Here is a 22,373-nt window from a genome sequence, read left to right on the forward strand (position 1 = left end):
CCCTAACCACTCTCTGAGCAAAGAATCTACCTCGGACATCCCTCCCATATCTCCCACCCTGAATCTTATAGTTATGCCCCCTTGTCATCTTTGTCTACAGGAATAGTGCCAGAAGACTGGAGGATAGCAAATGTTGTCCCCTTGTTCAAGAAGGGAAGTAGAGACAACCCAGGTAACTATAGACCAGTGAGCCTTACTTCTGTTGTGGGCAAAATCTTGGAAAGGTTTATAAGAGATAGGATGTATAATCATCTGGAAAGGAATAATTTGATTAGAGATAGGCAACACGGTTTTGTGAAGGATAGGTCGTGCCTCACAAACCTTATTGAGTTCTTTGAGGTGACCAAACAGGTGGATGAGGGTAAAGCAGTTGATGTGGTGTATATGGATATCCCTCATTATCCAAGGCTCCCTAAACTTCCCATTCTTGTCCGTCATTCTCTTAGGAACCTGATTATCCTGAATCTTAATCAGCTGTCGCTTGAAAGACTCCCACATTTCCGATGTTGATTTACCCTCCAACAGCCGCACCCAATCCAAATTCTTCAATTCCTGCCTAATGCTATCGTAATTTGCCTTTCCCCAGTTTAGCACCTTGACGCGAGGTTTACGCTCATCCCTAACCAAAAGTACCCAAAAACATACGGAATTGTGGTCACTACTCCCAAAATATTCCAGATGGGTCTGTACTTTGGTTAATATATCTTATGCGTCACCGCACTCATATATCACTCGACAGATCTTGGAATTGAGCTTCATGCGTGAAGTAAATGATCTTTTATTCAGTTAGTTTCAGATGCCTCTTGATCAAGTTCGTTTTCTTGCAAACACTGAGCTTTTTAAAGTTTGTTTTGTCCAAGCAAATACAGAGTACTGAGTTAAATTCAATACAAATTACAGCGCTTGATAATTTCTTCTAATTGAAGACACGATACAGAAAAGTTGAAAATAAACAAAATGGCGGTTCAAAGCGAAAGTGCAGAAAGTAGCTTCAGAAATTAAGTCAGATGATTCCGGAATGAATTGTTCAAAACCGGCAGTACTTTTTAAGATTATTGTTATCACCAATGTCTTTCCCCTTTCTGGCTGTGATTGGGTTAAAGTTATTACAGTTAATTCAATTCGATTGGGATGTCTGTCCATCAAATTTTAACATGGGGTGATTGAAATACGTCTCTCTCATCCGTTGTCATGAAAGGTGTTTCTGGGAATATAGCCTAGAAACTTAAATTAGCAAAATATGTCTTTGGTCTGTCTGGCTTCATTATCTTGATGATTCTCATGGATTTCAACAGTTTTTTACTGTTATGCTTGAAATGTGTGTTTTTACCAAACCATTTTAAGAAGCCATTTTAAATCTTGGCTCATTTATTCCTTTAAACTTGTTATATCCTAAAAAGGTCGATTCTATCGGTTCCCCCCTTTTGATTATTCGAAAGGTGAATGAGACGAATCAAAATGAAATAGAATTAAAGAAAAAAAGGAATAAATGGAATAGGACAGTGGTAAGCATAGAGAGAGACTCATTCATATTGCCTTTAATGGTTCACTTGTTTGAGAACAGCCTTCAACAACAGAATCGGAAAAGCCTTGCAAGTGTTACAAACATCTTAATAATTCAATAAAACAAATCAAATGATAATATCGTAAAATATTAATAATTGAACTTGATAATATATTGATTAAAGGACTTAGTAAAAATTGAAAAATTGCTTAAAACATTGATATACTGATTAAAAATTGATATTGTAGCCATCTGGGATGGCCACGTCCCGGTTACAAAATGGACACCCGCAAAGAATGCAGGGAAAATTGGACAATACTAAGAAACAAGCAGGTGCAAGCTCTGTCTGTTGATTAGAACCTTAAACTCTCAGACAGGACAGAAACTGCCAAGCAATCTACATACTAATGAGCCATCTCCGAGGACAAAAGGGAAACATTTAGATACACAATGTTAAGGCAGACTCCCCGGCGCCAGAAGAGGCTAAGACAAAGCAGACTAACAGTCACCAGGACACGTCCAGCAATCAGGGAACCACCCCTCTATTGGAGGAAGATCGATACGACTGATTGAGAAAGACCCAATTAGTTGAGGCCAAGTTCAAGGCCCGCCCAAAAGCGCGCAAAGTCCTTTTCAGTATAAAAGATATTCCCCAAGGGAGAATCTTCCTCCTTTGGCTTTGGCTCTCACCGAAGAGAGAGCAGCCTAGCAGCTACAGCAGACCAAGTAAGTTCCAAGTCAACGCACGCTACGAGATAGACGTTCCTAGTTGCTACCCTGTAAACAGCTCAACCCAGCAGCCTTAAAACCGAGCAACGGCCATTGTTCCTCTGACTGAGTGGGCACCCGAACCTAAGTGTAGGCTTTAGTAATAATGGTAGTCTAGTTTGTAGAGTTTATGCATGAGTAGATTTGATTGTGTGTAAATGAATGAGCATTGCTTTTGAACTTACTAACTGGAGTATGGAGTCATTGATCAGTATTCGGTTCTGAACCTTGTGGCAGTGTCAAAAGATTCCTGGCGACGCTTGAGAAAACGTGATTAAACAGAGCCAAATTAAGAGCCAACCAAAGAGAGCAACATTTACTGGCGACATCTGACGGGGCTAGACTTAAGAAGTGGCCTAACCACTCCGAGAGAACCCAAAATTTGAACTGAGAATCCAATTGGGAACAGAAAGAAAAACCACAAGCGTCAAACAGTACTGATCAAGCCTCTGAGATTCGGAAGTGTGTTAATGCATGCATACTAACAGGGATATAAGGTAAACCTGAGAGATTTTGTTGCGTAAAGCTGTTGGGAGTTTTGTAGGCCGGAAATTAGCGTAAGCCGTACCCATGTTTACATCACCACTTTATCACCCCCTGTTCCAAATTCAGTAGAGAACCTAGATAGAGAAAATGTCAATGAAGGCAATGGAATGCCTTATGAACCCCCAGGAATTTGAGGTCGCAGCGACCAGTAGAGTAGGACAGTGTCCCGTTTGGGAAGATGAGATCAGGAAATATCTCAAAGGGAAAGGAGTGAATTCTGCAATAATGAGGAAACAGGTTCCGGGAGTATAGGACATACTTGGTGGGGCAACCTGTCAGAGATCCATAAGAAGAGCTTGGGAAAAGCTCGCAAGCCGATGGCAATCGTGTCCTGTTTGGCCCAATTGCGAGGCACAGAGGAGGTCGTTAGGACGCTCCGTAGAGAGATAGAGGAGAGAGATAGAACCAGTGAGGTAGACGTGAGCGAGGTAGAGATGGAGAATCGAGATTTAAAAGAGCAGTTAGCAGCAAGGGACAGAGAGGTGGATAATGCCAAGAGGGCACATCAGTCTTGTCTCACGCATTTGAACAGTTTTGAGACGCAATATGATAAGGCCTACCAGGACACGCAACGTGCGGTCTTGGTCAGACAAGAGACAGAACAGCAAGTTGAGAAATTGCAGAAACAGTGCAATGATTTAAAAGCAGCACTACGAGCACTCCATACTTCCACAATGTAACAAATGCAGAGCTCCGTAGACCACGCAAAGTGCCGGAAGCAAATTTCAGAATTGCAATCTCTGCTTTCTGTTCAAAATGGATTTCAAAGTACATTCGGACCCCAATTAGATCAGGAAAACGGCCCCGATTGGCAGGAATTGAACGAGACTGCCCATAATTACGTACGTGGGACATGTACGCAGGAAAAACCCCAGAAAAGGAAAGCGCCCCAACCCCCAACCAAACAGGCAGAACACACCTCCATGAATCCTGTGACCACACACTGCAGGGCCGCAGGAGAAGGAGAAGCAGATTTCCTTTACACAACCCCGTTAACCGTGACTCAATTATGGGACGCGTGTGGAAAAATTACACCGTTCCTTCCCACATCAGACCCCAACAATTTTTCGCGAAAGTCAAACAACAGGCAACCATGTACGGCCTGGACGAAAAGGAGCAAGTGAAGCTCACAGTTTTAAGCCTCGACCCTTCAGTCGTAGTTCCCGACCCACAGAATGTAGAAGGAGGCACACTCCAAGCGATGCACACAGCGATCCTTGATGCGATCGGCTTTAACAGAGGAGACCCCGTAGAAGGCCTAAATAAGTGTAGGCAAAAGAAGACAGAACACCCCACAGCGTTTGCTGGAGGTTTGTGGATTCACTTTACCGCAGTGTTTGGAGAGTTATCCCGCATCCATTTGTCCCCAGACAATATGGCGAAATGGACCCGAATTCTAGTCTCCAACGCCACATAAGCAGGACGAAAAGCTTGCGCAAATTATGACCCCTCAGATGAGGCCCACAATGAAAAATGGGTTTTGAAGAGATTGTCCCGTGCTTGGGTGCAATCAATTGCAGGCAAACCCACATTTATAACACCCAATGAAGAGCAGGCAGAAATGAACCCAGTTAAAGCACACCAGAACCCCGCATGGGTAAATGAGGGCAGGAACAGCCAACCCCAGCCCAAAGCTCAGGAATGTTAAAACTGTGGACAGCTAGGACACTTTGCACGAAAGTGCAACATGCCCCAGAAGCAGCAGAGAAGCCAACAGACAGGCACCCTAAACAGGAATAGGGCAAAGCCGAACCATAGCGTTAGCGCCCGTTCAGAGAATGCAGACATGAACGGCACCGACTGACGGTGTTCGGGCTCCCCAACTTGGGTCTGCGACACCTTTTGGGACAAGTCCGGTAGACCGGTAGTAGCTGGCAAAGTCCGGGGACAACCCGTAGAATTTCTTTGGGACACAGGAGGGTCTGCACCAACTCAATTCCTCCACGATGTTCCAGCGAGACACGTAGCCCACAACAGACACAATCACACTCAGCGGTTTTACAGGCCATTTCCAACAGGGACACATGACAGCCCCAAAAGCGATACAAATAGGGAACATCACTACGAAGAACCCCGTAATTTTAGTTGATCTGCCCCAGACAGCAGAACATATCCTTGGGATCGATATCATGAGCTCTCACAACCTTTCTTTCGACCCAGTTAACAAGTGTGTTTGGAAAATGGCAAAGGCAGCACAAGCCTTTTACACATATGTGAGAAATATGAGAATGACTAGAGCGAGGGTAGGTCCGATCAAGGACAGCAGCGGGAGATTTTGTATTGAGTCTGAAGAGATAGGAGTTCTTTTCTTCTGTATTTTCAAATGAGAGGGGCCATATTGTTGGAGAGGACAGTGTGAAACAGAGTGGTAAGCTCGAGGAAATACTTGTTAGGAAGAAAGATGTGTTGGGCATTTTGAAAAGCTTGAGGATAGACAAGTCCCCCGGGCCTAACGGGATATATCCAAGGATTCTATGGGAAGCAAGAGATGAAACTGCAGAGCCGTTGGCAATGATCTTTTCGTCCTCACTGTCAACAGGGGTGGTACCAGGGGATTGGAGAGTGGCGAATGTCGTGCTCCTGTTCAAAAAAGACTAGGGATAACCCTGGGAATTACAGGCCAGTTAGTCTTACTTCGGTGCTAGGCAAAGTACTGGAAAGCGTACTGAAGGATAGGATTTCTGAGCATCTGGAAAGACACTGCTTGATTAGGATTTGTGAGGGGTAGGTCTTCCCTTACAAGTCTTACTGAATTTTTTGAGGAGGTGACCAAGCATGTGGAAGAAGGTAAAGCAGTGGATGTAGTGTACATGGATTTTAGGAAAGGCATTTGATAAGGTTCCCCATGGTAGGCTTATGCAGAAATTAAGGAGGCATGGGACAGTGGGAAATTTGGCCAGTTGGATAACAAACTGGCTAACTGATAGAAGTCAGAGAGTGGTGGTGGATGGCAAAATTCAGCCTGGATCCCAGTTACCAGTGGCGTACCGCAGGGATCAGTTCTGGGTCCTCTGCTGTTTGTGATTTTCATTAATGACTTGAATGAGGGAGTTGAAGGGTGGGTCAGTAACTTTGCAGACAATACGAAGATTGGTGGAGTTGTGGATAGTGAGGAGGGCTGTTTTCGGCTGCAAAGAGACATAGATAGGATGCAGAGCTGGGCTGAGAAGTGGCAAATGGAGTTTAACCCTGAAAAGTGTGAGGCTGTCCATTTTGGAAGGACAAATATGAATGCGGAATACAGGGTTAACGGTAGAGTTCTTGGCAATGTGGAGGAGCAGAGAGATCCTGGGGTCTATGCTCATACATCTTTGAAAGTTGCCACTCAAGTGGATAGAGCTGTGAAGAAGGCCTATGGTGTGCTAGCGTTCATTAACAGAGGGATTGAATTTAAAGAGCCGTGAGGTGATGATGCAGCTGTACAAAACTTTGGTAAGGCCACATTTGGAGTACTGTGTACAGTTCTGGTTGCCTCATTTTAGGAAGGATGTGGAAGCTTTGGAAAAGGTGCAAAGGTGATTTACCATGATGGTGCCTGGAATGGAGAGTAGGTCTTACAAGGAAAGGTTGAGTGTGCTCGGCCTTTTCTCATTAGAACGGAGAAGGATGAGGGGCGACTAACTAGAGGTTTATAAGATGATCAGGGGAATAGATAGAGCAGACAGTCAGAGGTAGGTTCTTTACCTAGATAAGGTAGATAGTCAACATCTTTTCCCAAAGGTAGGGGAGTCTAAAACTAGAGGGCATAGGTTTAAGGTGAGAGGGGAGAGATTCAGAAGGGCCCAGAGGGGCAATTTCTTCACTCAGAGGGTAGTGAGTGTCTGGAATGGGCTGCCAGAGGTAGTAGTAGAGGCGGGTACAATTGTGTCTTTTAAACATTTAGATAGTTACATGGGTAAGGTGGGTACAGAGGGTTATGGGCCAAGTGCGGGCAACTGGGACTAGCTTAATGGTAAAAACTGGGCGGCATGGACTGGTTGGGCCGAAGGGCCTGTTTCCATGCCGTAAACTTCTATGATTCTATGATTTACCCAGAGAGTAATGGGGGCATGGAATGCACTGCCTGTGGAAGTAGTTGAGTCGGAAACATTAGGGGCCTTCAAGCAGCTATTGGATAGGTACATGGATTACGGTTGAATGATATAGTGTAGATTAATTTGTTCTTAAGGGCAGCACGGTAGCATTGTGGATAGCACAATTGCTTCATAGCTCCAGGGTCCCAGGTTCGATTCCGGCTTGGGTCACTGTCTGTGCGGAGTCTGCACGTCCTCCCCGTGTGTGCGTGGGTTTCCTCAGTGTACTCCGGTTTCCTCCCACAGTCCAAAGATGTGCAGGTTAGGTGGATTGGCCATGATAAATTGCCCTGAGTGTCCAAAATTGCCCTTAGTGTTGGGTGGAGGTGTTGACCTTGGGTAGGGTGCTCTTTCCAAGAGCCGGTGCAGACTTGATGGGCCGAAATGCCTCCTTCTGCACTGTAGATTCTATGATAATCTATGATTAATCCAGGACAAAGGATCGGCACAACATCGTGGGCTGAAGGGCCTGTTCTGTGCTGTATTTTTCTACGTTCTATGAGCCCCCGCCACGCTCAAAGTAGGAGAGTACGTAAATAGGATTAGCTCAGTAGGAGACTTCTGGTTCGACCCTCGAGCCATTAGTGCAGGCACACAGGTTAGGGCAGTCCTTCAGGAACATGAAGCTGCATTTGCACAGCACAAGCACGACTGTGGCAATTTGACTGGCTTTGTGAACATTACAGGTCCCAACCCTAAGCCCCAGAAGCAGTACGGATTTCCCCAGGAAGAAGAGGGAGAAATCTCCAAAGTAATAGAGAGTTTGTTGGATCAAGGCGTACTCAGATCAGTAGCCTCCACAAACAACGCACCAATTTGGCCCATCCGGAAACTGGATGGATCATGGCGACTGACCATTGATTACCGGGAACTGAACAAAGTAACCGCAGCAGCAGCTCCCACCGTAGCCACGAGTCCCGAGACCATGCTCAAACAGGGACTCCAGTCAAAAGAAATTTCGGTTTTGGACATTAGTAATGGCTTTTGGTCCATTCCATTGGCTAAAGCGTGCCAGTACAAATTCGCCTTTATGTTCCAAGGGCAACAATACACATGAGTGTGCCTTCCACAAGTCTTCCACAACTCCCCCTCCATTTTTCACCGACACCTGGCAAATGGATTAGCAAAAGTTTCCCGCCCCGATTGTCTGGTCGAGTATGTAGAACATAGAACATAGAACGATACAGCGTTGATGTTGCACCGACATGGGAAGTAAAAAAACAAAAGCCATCTACCGACACTATGCCATTATCATCCATATGCTTATCCAATAAACTTTTAAATGCCCTCAATGTTGGCGAGTTCACTACTGTTGCAGGTAGGGCATTCCACGGCCTCACCACTCTTTACGTAAAGAACCTACCTCTGACCTCTGTCCTATATCTATTACCCCTCAGTTTAAGGCTATGTCCCCTCGTGCTAGCCATTTCCATCCGCGGGAGAAGGCTCTCACTGTCCACCCTATCTAACCCCCTGATCATTTTGTATGCCTCTATTAAGTTTCCTCTTAACCTTCTTCTCTCTAACGAAAACAATCTCAAGTCCATCAGCCTTTCCTCATAAGATTTTCCCTCCATACCAGGCAACATCCTGGTAAATCTCCTCTGCACCCGCTCCAAAGCTTCCACGTCCTTCCTATAATGCGGTGACCAGAACTGTACGCAATACTCCAAATGCGGCCGTACCAGAGTTTTGTACAGCTGCAACATGACCTCATTACTTCGGAACTCAATCCCTCTACCAATAAAGGCCAACACTCCATAGGCCTTCTTCACAACCCTATCAACCTGGGTGGCAACTTTCAGGGATCTATGTACATGGACACCGAGATCTCTCTGCTCATCCACACTTCCAAGAACTTTACCATTAGCCAAATATTCCGCATTCCTGTTATTCCTTCCAAAGTGAATCACCTCATACTTCTCTACATTAAACTCCATTTGCCACCTCTCAGCCCAGCTCTGCAGCTTATCTATGTCCCTCTGTAACCTGCTACATCCTTCCGCACTGTCGACAACACCACCGACTTTAGTGTCGTCTGCAAATTTACTCACCCATCCTTCTGCGCCCTCCTCTAGGTCATTGATAAAAATGACAAACAGCAACGGCCCCAGAACAGATCCTTGTGGTACACCACTTGTAACTGAACTCCATTCTGAACATTTCCCATCAACCACCACCTTCTTCTTTCAGCTAGCCAATTTCTGATCCACATCTCTAAATCACCCTCAATCCCCAGCCTCCGTATTTTCTGCAATAGCCTACCGTGGGGAACCTTATCAAATGCTTTACTGAAATCCATATACACCACATCAACTGCTCTGCCCTCGTCTACCTGTTCAGTCACCTTCTCAAAGAACTCGATAAGGTTTGTGAGGCATGACCTACCCTTCACAAAGCCATGCGGACTATCCCTAATCATATTATTCCTATCTAGATGATTATAAATCTTGTCTCTTATAATCCCCTCCAAGACTTTACCCACAACAGACGTGAGGCTCACCGGTCTATAGTTGCCGGGGTTGTCTCTACTCCCCTCCTTGAACAAAGGAACCACATTTGCTATCCTCCAGTCCTCTGGCACTATTCCTGTAGCCAATGATGACATAAAAGCCAAAGCCAAAGGCCCAGCAATCTCTTCCCTGGCTTCCCAGAGAATCCTAGGATAAATCCCATCAGGCCCCGGGGACTTATCTATTTTCAGCCTGTCCAGAATTGCCAACACCTCTTCCCTACGTACCTCAATGCCACCTATTCTAATAGCCTGGGTCTCAGCATTCTCCTCCACAACATTATCTTTTTCCTGAGTGAATACTGACGAAAAATATTCGTTTAGTATCTCGCCTTTCTCTTCAGACTCCACACACAACTTCCCATCCCTGTCCTTGACTGGCCCTACTCTTACCCTAGTCATTCTTTTATTCCTGACATACCTATAGAAAGCTTTTGGGTTTTCCTTGATCCTACCTGCCAAATACTTCTCATGTCCCCTCCTTGCTCTCTTTAGATCCTTCCTCGCTACCTTGTAACTATCAAGCGCCCCAACTGAAACTTCACTCCTCATCTTCACATAGGCCTCCTTCTTCCTCTTAACAAGAGATTCCACTTCTTTGGTAAACCACGGTTCCCTCGCTCGACGCCTTCCTCCCTGCCTGACCGGTACGTACTTATCAAGAACACGCAGTAGCTGTTCCTTAAAGAAGCTCCATATATCCAGTGTGCCCAACACTTGAAGCCTTCTTCTCCAACCTATCCCCCCCAAGTCATGTCTAATGGCATCATAATTGCCCTTCCCCCAGCTATAACTCTTGCCCTGCGGGATATACTCATCCCTTTCCATCACTAACGTAAACGTCACCGAATTGAGGTCACTGTCCCCAAAGTGCTCACCTACCTCCAAATCTAACACCTGGCCTGGTTCATTACCCAAAACCAAATCCAATGTGGCCTCTCCTCTTGTTGGCCTGTCAACATATTGTGTCAGGGAACCCTCCTGCACACATTGTACATAAAACGACCCATCTCATGTACTCGAACTATATCTTTTCCAGTCAATATTTGGAAAGTTAAAGTCTCCCATAATAACTACCCTGTTACTTTCGCTCTTATCCAGAATCATCTTCGCCATCCTTTCCTCTACATCCCTAGAACTATTTGGAGGCCTATAGAAAACTCCCAATCGGGTGACCTCTCCTTTCCTGTTTCTAACCTCAGCCCATACTACCTCGGAGGAAGAGTCCCCATCTAGCATCCTCTCCGCCACCGTAATACTGTTTTTGACTAGCAGCGCCACACCTCCCCCTCTTTTGCCTCCTTCTCTGAGCTTACTAAAACACCTAATCCCCGGAACCTGCAACAACCATTCCTGTCCCTGCTCTATCCATGTTTCCGAAATGGCCACAACATCGAAGTCCCAGGTACCAACCCATGCTGCCAGTTCCCCTACCTTATTTCGTATACTCCTGGCATTGAAGTAGACACACTTCAAACCACCTACCTGAACACTGGCCCCCTCCTGCGAAGTCAATTCTGTGCTCCTGACCTCTATACTCTCAATCTCTCGTACCCTAAAACTGCAATCCAGGTTCCCATGCCCCTGCTGTGTTAGTTTAAACCCCCCCAAAGAGCACTAACAAATCTCCCCCCCAGGATATTTGTGCCCCTCAGGTTCAGATGTAGACCATCCTGTCTGTAGAGGTCCCACCTTCCCCAGAAAGAGCCCCAGTTATCCAGAAATCTGAATCCCTCCCGCCTGCACCATCCCTGTAGCCACGTGTTTAATTGCTCTCTCTCTCTATTCCTCATCTCATTATCACGTGGCACGGGCAACAACCCAGAGATAACAATTCTGTTGGTTCTCGTTCTGAGCTTCCATCCCAGCTCCCTGAAAGTCCCCTTTCCTACCTATGTCGTTAGTGCCAATGTGGACCACGACTTATGGCTGCTCCCCCTCCCTCTTAAGGACCCGGAAAACACGATCCGAGACATCACATACCCTTGCACCTGGGAGGCAACATACCAAACGTGAGTCTCTCTCGCTCCCACAAAATCTCCTATCTGTGCCCCTGACTATCGAGTCCCCAATTACTAATGCTCTGCTCCTCTCCCCCCTTCCCTTCTGAGCAACAGGGACAGACTCCTTGCCAGAGGCCCGTACCCCATGGCTTACCCCTGGTAAGTCCCCCCCCCCACAAGTATCCAAAGCGGTATACTTGTTACTCAGGGGAACGACCGCAGGGGATCCCTGCACTGACTGCTTCTTCCCAGTCCCTCTTACAGTTACCCATCTATCTCCAATCTTTGGTGTAATTAATTCCCTGAAGCTGCTATCTATGACCCCCTCTGCCTCCCGAATGATCCGAAGTTCATCCAACTCCAGCTCCAGTTTCCTAACTCGGTCTTGGAGGAGCTGGAGATGGCTGCACTTCCTGCAGGTAAAATCAGCAGGGACGACTTGTTACTACAGACAGACAAAGGGAGAGCACATTTCGCTTCTCGCTGAACTCCCAGCACTCCTAAAAGAAATTGGTTTAAAGTCAACCCCAAGAAGGCCCAGATTCTGAAAGAAAAAGTGATTTACTTGGGAACAGTGATCACTCGTGATAAACACGAGATCGAGCACAAGAGAATTAACTCCATCATCAAATTGCCCCTTCCCCACAATGTCTCATCACTCCGGTCATTTTTAGGACTGGTTGGCTACTGCCGAAGCCATATTGACGGTTTCGCCACTAAAGCAGCGCCCCTATCCGACCTTCTCAAGAAGCAGGCACCTTGGGAATGGCTTCCACAGCATACAGATGTCGTGGGCGCTTTAAAAAGAGCACTCAGCACAGCCCCCGCACTACAGGTCCCAGATCCACTTTCCCCATACACGATTGAAGTTGCAAGCACCGACCGAACCCTTTCGGCCGTGCTCCTCCAGGAACGCCACAACCAATTACGCCCCGTCGCATACGCCTCACGCGTGTTAGACCCCGTGGAGCAAGGATTTTCTGCCTGTGAAAGGCACCTGCTCGCAGTTTTTTGGGCAGTGCAATACTTCGCCTACATTACAGGACTCAACCCGATCATCATCCTCACAGAACACACCCCGACACAGCTATTGTTAGACGGCCGACTTAAAGATGGCACAGTCAGCCAAATCCGCGCAGCCCATTGGACCCTTCTTTTGCAGGGACGGGACATCACGGTAAAGAGTACCAATACGCACACCTTCCTTGCCGATAATTTGCAGTATAACGTGAGATCATCACCACCAAAAAGAACACAGGCTCTTTATTCCCAAGACACCTCCCAGGAAAACAGGTAGTACACCCCAGAGACCCCAGCCCACAGACACGTGCGCACCCCTGAGGATTTATGTGGATGGCTCATCCACAGTGTTAAATGGAGAGAGAATTACCAGTTGCGGACAAAATGTAGAGGACGCGCAGGGAGGCGCCCAAATGAAATTTCCTTAAAGTTGCCAGGACACTTAGGCTCGCAGGCAGCAGAGCTGGCAGCGATTGCATATATTGTAGACCACCCAGACTCGTTCCCGACCCCACCAGACATCTATTCAGACAGCTTGTATATCTGTAATAGTTTGACAGAGTTCCTACCACTCTGGGAAACAAGAGGATTTGCTTCTGCGGACGGTATACTCCTTCCCTCAGCCCCATTACTCCGCCATATCTTAGAGACAGTGAAAGATAAGCAATACGGAATAATTAAGGTTCGCAGTCATCACCGTTCTTCCCCCCCTGGTAACGTTAAAGCAGACGCCCTAGCGAAGGCAGGCTCCAGGCATGGTTATTTTTGGAACCCCCCCAAAAGCACCCCAGTACACGCAGTTCAGGTCTCACAGACCAACATTCAGGATTTAGCGAAGGCACAGAAAGAGGACGAGAAACTCGGGGAAGTTTTAAAGGGAACCTTCCCAGCCCCGTATGACAAGTTTAGAAACGCAATCACCATACACGACGGTGTGATTTTAAAGGATGGCATTTATATAGTTCCCAGCCAGGACAGGAACCAGATCATTTGTTAGTTCCATGACAATCATGAACACCAAGGAATGGAACCCACCCTGCCCTGATTTAAAAACCGATGTAACGCACTACATCGAGAATTGCTTAATCTGTGCCCAGAACAATCCGGACAGATATGCTAAAAAGGCTCAACTTAGTCATACCCGCCCCGTTAATGGACCCTGGACAAATCTCCAGATAGATTATGTAGGACCCCTACCCCGGTGCAGAAATGGTTACAAGTATGTGTTGGTGGCCATAGACACCTTCACGGAATGGGTGGAAGCATTTCCATCACGAACTAATACGGCCAAGACGACGGCTAAAATATTAACACACCACATCTTTACAAGATGGGGCTTCCCACGCAGTATAGAGTCCGCCCAAGGCTCCCATTTCACTGGACGTGTAATGAAAAACGTCCTCACGATTTTCGGCATTAGACAAAAGTTCCATATCGCATACCACCCCCAGTCAAGTGGTATTGTAGAACGAATGAATAGGACATTGAAAGCCACCCCCAGGAAAATGGTACAGCAGAATAATAGCACCTGGGTTTCAGTACTCCCATTCGCTTTAATGTTTTTAAGAAACACGGTATCTACATCCACAGGATACACCCCCCACACCCTCATGACTGGACGTGCCATGAAAGGCACTGGGTATTTATTAGGACTGGATTTCGCCAGCCCCGCAGTTACAGCCCTCACGCATGAAAATGCAGTTACACAACTGGTACAGAACATAAAGGCAACCCAACTCGCAGCAGCAGTGAGACTTGGAATCAGGAAGAAACAGAGCAAGGCTTGTTTCGACAAAACAGTACACGCCACTGAGTTTACAGTAGGGCAACAAGTTATGCTTTCCCTTTTCAATCCCAGTTTATTCCTCTCCCCAAAATTTTCCGTACCATACTCCATTTCAGACAAAGTCAGCCCCACAGTTTACAAAATAACCTATCCAAATGGTAAGTCTGCGTGGTTTCATATAATCCAGCTCAAGGCTTACGGCTCGCAGAATAACCATACACACCACATCCTGCTCGCAGCAGCAGACGATCATGCCCCGCCCACAGATAACGTATTCCTACCCTCCCCCAACCACTCCAGCCCACCCTCGGACATGACTTCAACTCCACCCCCAGAGGCACGACTCCGCCTCTCCCTTCCCTCAACCAGCAGCGACAGTGATAGCGATCACAATGACGACAGCCACAGCACACCATGTTACGACTATACCCCTGAACCATGCCCCACTCCCAGCGAATCCGAGCATGATTCAACTGACCCATTTGAGATCACTTATATCAGAGCCCCTGACCCAGACCCACCGCCCGACGATTACAGATTGAAGCATAGTAGCTCCAACCTCGACACGCGATTCTCGCACCGAGACAATTCGTTCGGGCTCATCCGGAATGATGGGATGGACCCCAATTCGCCCCAGGCAGCTTTAGCACGGTTACTACAGACAAGAGTTTGGCAGCCGGAAGACGATGATGACTTAGAGTCTGACTCCCACCAAACAAATCCCTTTGCGACCCTGTTCGCGATTGAGCAGTGAGGTGTCCAGATGATGAAAAAAAAAAGGAACCGATGGAGAGATACGGTGTTCTTTCTGATGGAACCTGCACCATTTTTGTTGAATGTTTGTTCGTTACTGTTCACGTTAAGTGTTGTTCGTAAACCCGAAAGTTTTCACGGCCCCACGTCACCACTCCTTTGAAGCCCCCTGGCTGTTAGAGGAACTAGTTTGTCCCCAGAAACCTGTTAATGGAACAAGTTTGTCTCCAGACAATAGTTCAGAGGAACTAGTTTGTCGACAGAACACGACTCATAGTTGCTCTCCTAATTCGAGAGGCAGCCCCCTACGACGACCACATTCTTCCCCGTTCTTGCTGTTTGCTCAGGCAGTGGAGAAACGGCATTGGTCCCTGCCCTGCCTGAGAACCCCCCTCTGGTCAGCTATGCACGCGTAGAGCACATATGGCATTGATCGCCGTCCTACCCGGGGATTCCACCCCATTTTGGCTCATTACGTTCGAAATTCTTTTGTTTGTTTTCAGCAACCCTTAGGTTGCATCCCTATGCCATTTACGTTCTCAAACACTGGGATGGTAAATCACACAGGCTGCGAGACGGCTCGCAGTACGGCAGTATTTTTCTTAGATGTCTGGTCCAAATATTCAGTTAAAAAAAAAAATGAGGGTGTCACAGATGGTGACCAATTATAATGGGAAATTGGCAATAAAGGACAGACGGACAGACAGACGAGATCTTAAGCAAGATAATAACAGAAATTATGCTTGTGTTCACAGAACTCCAGAAACCCAGGAACCTCAGAGGAAGACAAAGAAGATGACCGACAAAGATGAAGACAGCCTTCGTGTTCACATGGATCTTAGCGGGATCCCTTCAGTTGCGTGCGGACGCTACCCCCCTGACCCCTACCACACAAACCGTAAATGATCCTCACCCCTGCAATACATGGAACCCCAAGATAACTAGCCCAGCAACAGCTAGCAATACCCCGACCGAGTGTGATAAGTTTATCACCTGGTACTCACTCTCATATGTAGTCGAAGCACTCTTAGTGCTGGCGATACTTTGCAGTGTCGTGCAAACGTTTAGAGTTAGGAAATCGCGAATGAGAGCATATCGCTCTCGCACCCCGGTATACAGATTTAGATCCCCCATTTTTGGATTTCACCAGACCCCCAAACCCATTGGGACGGATTAAAGAGTATCCATTTTCTTTATGTATTCCATGGAATAAAGAAATGTAAACCTCTGTGTCTGACTGCCAGGCCAGAGAAATTTGTGTGCTGCTATTTTGTACAGTTTAAGATGTACAGATTATTTTTGGATTGTTTGTATTTTTGGATTGTTTGAATGAGGATAGTTTATTGAGAATAGTTAGAGGTTCCAGTTTTTTATTTTTCTGTAATGCATGTATTAATGCCATAGCGCCCCGTAGAGTTTTATGATAATTAATGTATTTAAAATGGTTTAGGTAAAATTGTGTTGCATAGGATAGGACAGTCTAAATACGGGTGCCCCGGTGGTCAGAGAATGAAGACGACATAGTAGTGTGATCCTTCACGCTTCGCGTAGAGGATCACAAGGAGGGCGTGTAGCCATCTGGGAATGCAGAAAGAATGCAGAGAAAATTGGACAAAACTAAGAAACAAGCAGGTGCAAGCTCTGTCTGTTGATTAGAACCTTAAACTCTCAGACAGGACAGAAACTGCCAAGCAATCTACATACTAATGAGCCATCTCCGGGGACAAAAGGGAAACATTTAGATACACAATGTTAAGGCATCCTCCCCGGCGCCAGAAGAGGCTAAGACAAAGCAGACTAACACTCACCAGGACACGCCCAGCAATCAGGGAACCACCCCTCAATTGGAGGAAGTTCGATACGACTGATTGAGAAAGACTCAATTAGTTGAGGCCAAGTTCAAGGCCGGCCAAAAGCGCGCGAAGCCCTTTTCAGTATAAAAGATATTCCCCAAGGGAGAATCTTCCTCCTTTGGCTTTGGCTCTCACCGAAGAGAGAGAGCAGCCTAGCAGCTACAGCAGACCAAGTAAGTTCCAAGTCAACGCACGCTACGAGATAGACACTCCTAGTTGCTACCCTGTAAACAGCTCAACCCAGCAGCCTCAGAACCGAGCAACGGCCATTGTTCCTCTGACTGAGTGGGCACCCGAAACTAATAATGTTGTCTAGTTTGTAGAGTTTATGCATGAGTAGATTTGATTGTGTGTAAATAAATGAGCATTGCTTTTGAACTTACTAACTGGTGTATCAAGTTATTGATCAGTATTCGGTTCTGAACCTTGTGGCGGTGTCGAAAGATACCTGGCGACCCTTGAGCAAACGTGATTAAACGGAGCCAAATTAAGAGCCAACCAAAGAGAGCAACAATATACTGATTAAAAATGGATATCATGGTGACAGAATTAGTAATAAAAGGTTGATAATTATTTCATGTATACAAATAAAATGATTATGTAGTAAAATAACTGAAATTGAGTATATGATTTAGTAATAATTGGTAAAATGATTATCAAAATTGATTATGTAATTCAGTGATAAAATTATTAGTCATAATTCATGAAAAATTATTAATCATGAAATAATAATGCAGTAAATAATAAATCAACAGAAACTTTCCATTTTCATGTTATTGGCTGGTGGTGCATATGGAATACTATGAACACCGTGGATTGGTGGAGCACTATGCGTAGGCATGCATTAGCCAAAGTATCCGGTCAGCAACATCAGAACGTAAATGATAAGTCCAAAAAATGCAAAAATAGGAAAAGTCCCTGAATAATGTTAATTTCTGTGCCACCAAACCATCCGGAAAGCCAACCCCAAAGAGTGCAATCAAAGGGTTGGTCAAGTTTTTTAAACTTTGTATTGGATGTATATTGCCAAGTCTTTGACATCTTCTGAATTATCTGGGACGTATGTGCAACATTGTGCACCAAAGCCTGCTGAAATGGTTAATTTCCATGCAGAAACAAAAGGGGCATTGAGTGGGCGGAGAATTTGGAATGATGCCATCTGTTTCCCTCTGTTGATGAACATGTTTTTTTTATATCATTCAAATGGACTGGGAGTAAAAGTTGGATTGCTGCCAACTTGTCCTTATCAACTGTCTTGGAACAAACTTATCTAAACATCGGTTGATTAATCCTAGCAATTTTAAGTTCTTTTTTTGAGAAAATCAGAATTTCAAATTGCATAAAGTTTAATTTACTATCCTAACTTAATTTTAAACATTATTTAGAATTAAACACAATTAACTGTTGCTAACTCGCGAGTACAAGGGAAAGGATAATAAATGAATGAATGTATTTTTGCAGCTTATCTGTATTTGTCCCTATCAATTTGCTCTGAATGCCCTTGGTTTATGTCATAATATACATCAGTACATTATGGTGCAATCACATACACACACTGATGGACAAGCAGTAGGACTAACCAGCATACATAACACCGCAGCCAATCACCAGTGAGAGCACAAGCACGAAAAGACAGGGGACAGGAGAGTTCCCGCTCTTTCTAGCAGCAGCCAGCTCAGAGCACAGAGCTCACAGCCTGCATCACAGACATTCACCATGTGCTGAGTGCCTCACCATAGCTAGTGATAGGAAAGGGTCCACAGTTAAGCTGGTATTGCTCATACCCACGTTTACAGTATGTTAGCATAGTTGAACAGTTCATAAAATAGCGTTACACCACTTCCAGCATTGTTGGCTTGTTTGTGAACCAGAACACCCAACACGACATGGTACAAGGAGTGGCCGCAATTTAGCACTTGTGAGACCTACCTGCAACTTCTCAGCATTCCGGCATCCTACAGCATGGAGAACATCAACCCGCCGCCGCTCCGCATCGCTGGCAATCTCGGGGTAAATTGGAAGATATTTAAACAGCGTTTCCAGCTCTCCCTCGAGGCCACGGACAGGGAGACTGCATCGGACACCAGGAAGATAGCCCTTCTCCTCTCCACGGCTGGGCAACATGCCATCCACATCTTTAACTCCCTGACATTCGCGGACGACGAGGACAGGACCAAGTACAAGACAATGCTCCTCAAATTAGACACACACTTCAGTGTTGAAGTCAACGAAAGCTTCGAAAGGTACCTGTTCCAGCAGCGCTTGCAGGGTAAGGACGGGCCCACCTCCGACTCCATGATACGCGACCAGATTGTTTTTGGGGTCATGTCGGACACCTTGCATCAGCAGCTCCTTAAAGTTAAGCAACTAACCCTAGCGACTGCCATCAAGACCTGTGTCCTGCATGAGAATGCCACCAGCCGCTACTCCTACATACAGGCAGCTGAAACGGCGCGGCAAGGGCCCCATGAGGCGGAAAGGGACCAAACGATCGAACACCTCCCTGGCCGCAGTCTGGAGTAGGGCGGCCATTTTGCTTGCTTTCCGAGGCATCCCGCGCCTGTACGCGCCAAACAATGGGACGGTGACGTGGAGGAACGCGATGCGCAGGCCCGCACCACGCAAGACCGTACCGTGCATGCACGGTGGCGCAATGAACGCACTGATGTCACGATGTGCGTCAACTGTGGCTCCGCCCATTTAAAGCGGCAATGCCCTGCAAAATCGCGACAGTGCCTACGCTGTGGCAGGCTTGGCCACTATGCTGCCTGCTGTCGAGCAGCCCAGCCTGCCAACTCGCAACGATTTAACCAGCCTCGCAGGAATGTTCGGGCAATCCAACCCACCTTCACCGAGCCCGATCCTGACTTCATGCAGACCAGTGACACCGTGGACAGGGAGCCTTTTCGAGTCGCTGTCATAACCAAGAACAGGTTGTCCCCGAATCGAAAGCACCAGCCGCTGTTGGTGCACAGCATTGATCCGGACGACGAGTGGTGTGCCACCCTGACGGTCAACCGATCCCAGATCAGATTCCCTCTGAACACTGGTGCTTCCGCCAATCTCCTCGCATGGTCAGCATTTCAATCCCTGGGGGTCAAACCAACAATTCTTCCATCCAATTGGCAACTGGTCGACTATAATGGTAACGTCATCCCCGTCACCGGGTCATGCCAACTCGAGGTGACGCACAACTCGCGAAAAGTCACCCTACCCTTCGAGATCGTCGGCTTCTCAAAGACTCCCTGCTAGGCGCACAGGCGTGCAAGCTCCTCAACCTCGTGCAGCACGTACATTCGTACATTCCCTCTCTCTAGAGGACATGTCTGACTTCCAAGATGTGGACTGCAGAGCGCAACTAAGTGCATTCATCACTCAACACCGAGATGTCTTCGAAGGCATGGGCACACTTCCCTACACATACAAAATCCTGCTCAAACAGGACGCCACGCCTGTGGTTCGTGCACCTCGCAGAGTCCCAGCACCCCTCAAGGACCGCCTCAAGCAGCAGCTGCAGGACCTCCAGGACCAAGGAGTGCTTTCCAGAGTGATGGAACCAACCGACTGGGTCAGTTCCATGGTGTGCGTCAAGAAGCCTTCCGGCGAGCTCCGGATCTGTCTCGACCCGAAGGATTTAAATCGTAACATCATGCGGGAATATTACCCTATCCCCAAGCGTGAGGAGATCACGTGCGAGATGGCTCGAGCCAACATATTCACCAAGCTGGATGCATCAAAGGGCTTCTGGCAGATTCAATTGGACAAGTCCAGCAGAAAGCTGTGTACTTTCAACACCCCATTTGGCAGGCACTGCTACAATAGAATGCCATTTGGAATCATATCAGCATCTGAAGTGTTCCACCGCATCATGGAGCAGATGATGGAGGGCATCGAGGGTGTGCGCGTCTATGTGGACGACATCATCACCTGGTCCACCACCCCACAGGATATATCAGTCGCCTCCAATGCGTTTTTAAGCGAATACGGGACCAAGGCCTGCGCCTCAACAGAGCCAAATGTTCTTTCGGCCAGACCAAACTCAAGTTTTTAGGAGACCACATCTCCCGGTTGGGTGTGCGGCCGGATACGGACAAGGTGGCACCCATCACGGCCATGCAGAAGCCGGCGGATAAGAAGGCGGTGCTCCGTTTCTTAGGACTGGTCAACTTCCTAGTCCCAGCACCCCTCATGGACTGCCTCAAGCAGCAGCTGCAGGACCTCCAGAACCAAGGAGTGCTTTCCAGAGTGACGGAACCAACCCACTGGTCAACTTACTCGGAAAGTTCATCCCTAACCTCGCTTCCCACACCACGGCTCTCCGCAACCTACTTAAGAAGACGACGGACTTCCACTGGCTTCCACCAGCGTGAATGGGAGGAGCACAAGGTCAAGCTGACCACCACCCCGGTATTGGCGTTTTTCGATCCTGCAAGGGAAACGAAAATATCAACGGACGCTAGCCAATCTGGCATAGGGGCGGTGCTCCTGCAACGAGATGACGCCTCGTCATGGGCCCCTGTTGCCTATGCGTCATGGCCCATTACCCCCACAGAGCAGCGCTATGCGCAAATCGAGAAGGAGTGCCTAGGCCTGTTGACCGGTGTCGACAAGTTCCATGACTACGTATATGGTCTTCTCCAGTTCACTGTGGAGACCGACCATCGCCCGCTGGTCGGCATCATCCAAAAAAACCTCAGTGACATGACCCCTCGCCAACAACGCATTCTGCTCAAGTTCGAGATACGATTTCCAGCTCGTGTACACACTGGGTAAGGACCTGATCATAGCCGACGCTCTGTCCAGGGCAGTCACCACTCCATCCGACCCAGAGGGGTTTGTTTGCCAAGTTGACGCCCTCATGGCCTTCAAGGCCGCCAATCTGCCGGCCACGGATGAACGCCTAATCCACATTCACCGTGAGACTGCGGCTGACCCCCTACTACAACGTGTGATGCGCCACATGACTGACGGATGGCTCAAGGGACAATGCCCGCAGTTCTATAATATTCAAGACGATCTGGCAGTCGTTGATGGCGTCCTCCTGAAGCTGGACCGCATCGTGATCACACACAGCATGCATCACCTGGTTTTGGAGCAGCTGCACGAGGGCCATCTCGGCATAGAGAAGGGCCGACGGAGGGCCCGAGAGGCGTCTACTGGCCTGGTATAAATGAGGACATTGCCAACACTGTCAGCGATTCCAGCCGTCCCAACCACGGGAGACCCTTCATCCCCATGAGTTGGTCACGTCCCCTTGGTCTAAGGTAGGCGTGGACCTGTTCCATGCGCTCGGCAGGGACTATGTTCTCATAGTTGATTATTTTTCCAGCTATCCCAAGGTTGTACGCCTGCGCGACATCACGTCATCGGCTGTTATCCGTGCCTGCAAAGAGTCCTTTGCTCGTCACGGCATCCCACTCACTGTGATGTCGGACAATGGCCCCTGCTTCACGAGCCAGGAATGGTCTAACTTCACCAGCAGGTACAACTTTGTACACGTGACGTCCAGTCCCATGCACCCCCAGTCAAATGGCAAATCAGAAAAGGGCGTCCAC

At 47.4% G+C, this 22,373-nt stretch overlaps 1 protein-coding gene across 1 annotated transcript in view; it reads left to right on the top strand.

The window, feature by feature from the left end:
- Positions 1-17,200, top strand: part of LOC140428791 (uncharacterized) — a 168,346-nt gene extending 151,146 nt beyond the window's left edge. The window contains exon 7 of the mRNA XM_072515479.1: positions 15,721-17,200. Coding sequence (XP_072371580.1) covers positions 15,721-15,764 — 44 coding nt within the window. The 3' untranslated portion in view covers positions 15,765-17,200. The remainder of the gene's footprint in view (positions 1-15,720) is intronic.
- Positions 17,201-22,373: the final 5,173 nt, after the last annotated feature.

The sequence above is a fragment of the Scyliorhinus torazame genome, chromosome 8, assembly GCF_047496885.1.
Source record: "Scyliorhinus torazame isolate Kashiwa2021f chromosome 8, sScyTor2.1, whole genome shotgun sequence".
NCBI lineage: Eukaryota > Metazoa > Chordata > Chondrichthyes > Carcharhiniformes > Scyliorhinidae > Scyliorhinus > Scyliorhinus torazame.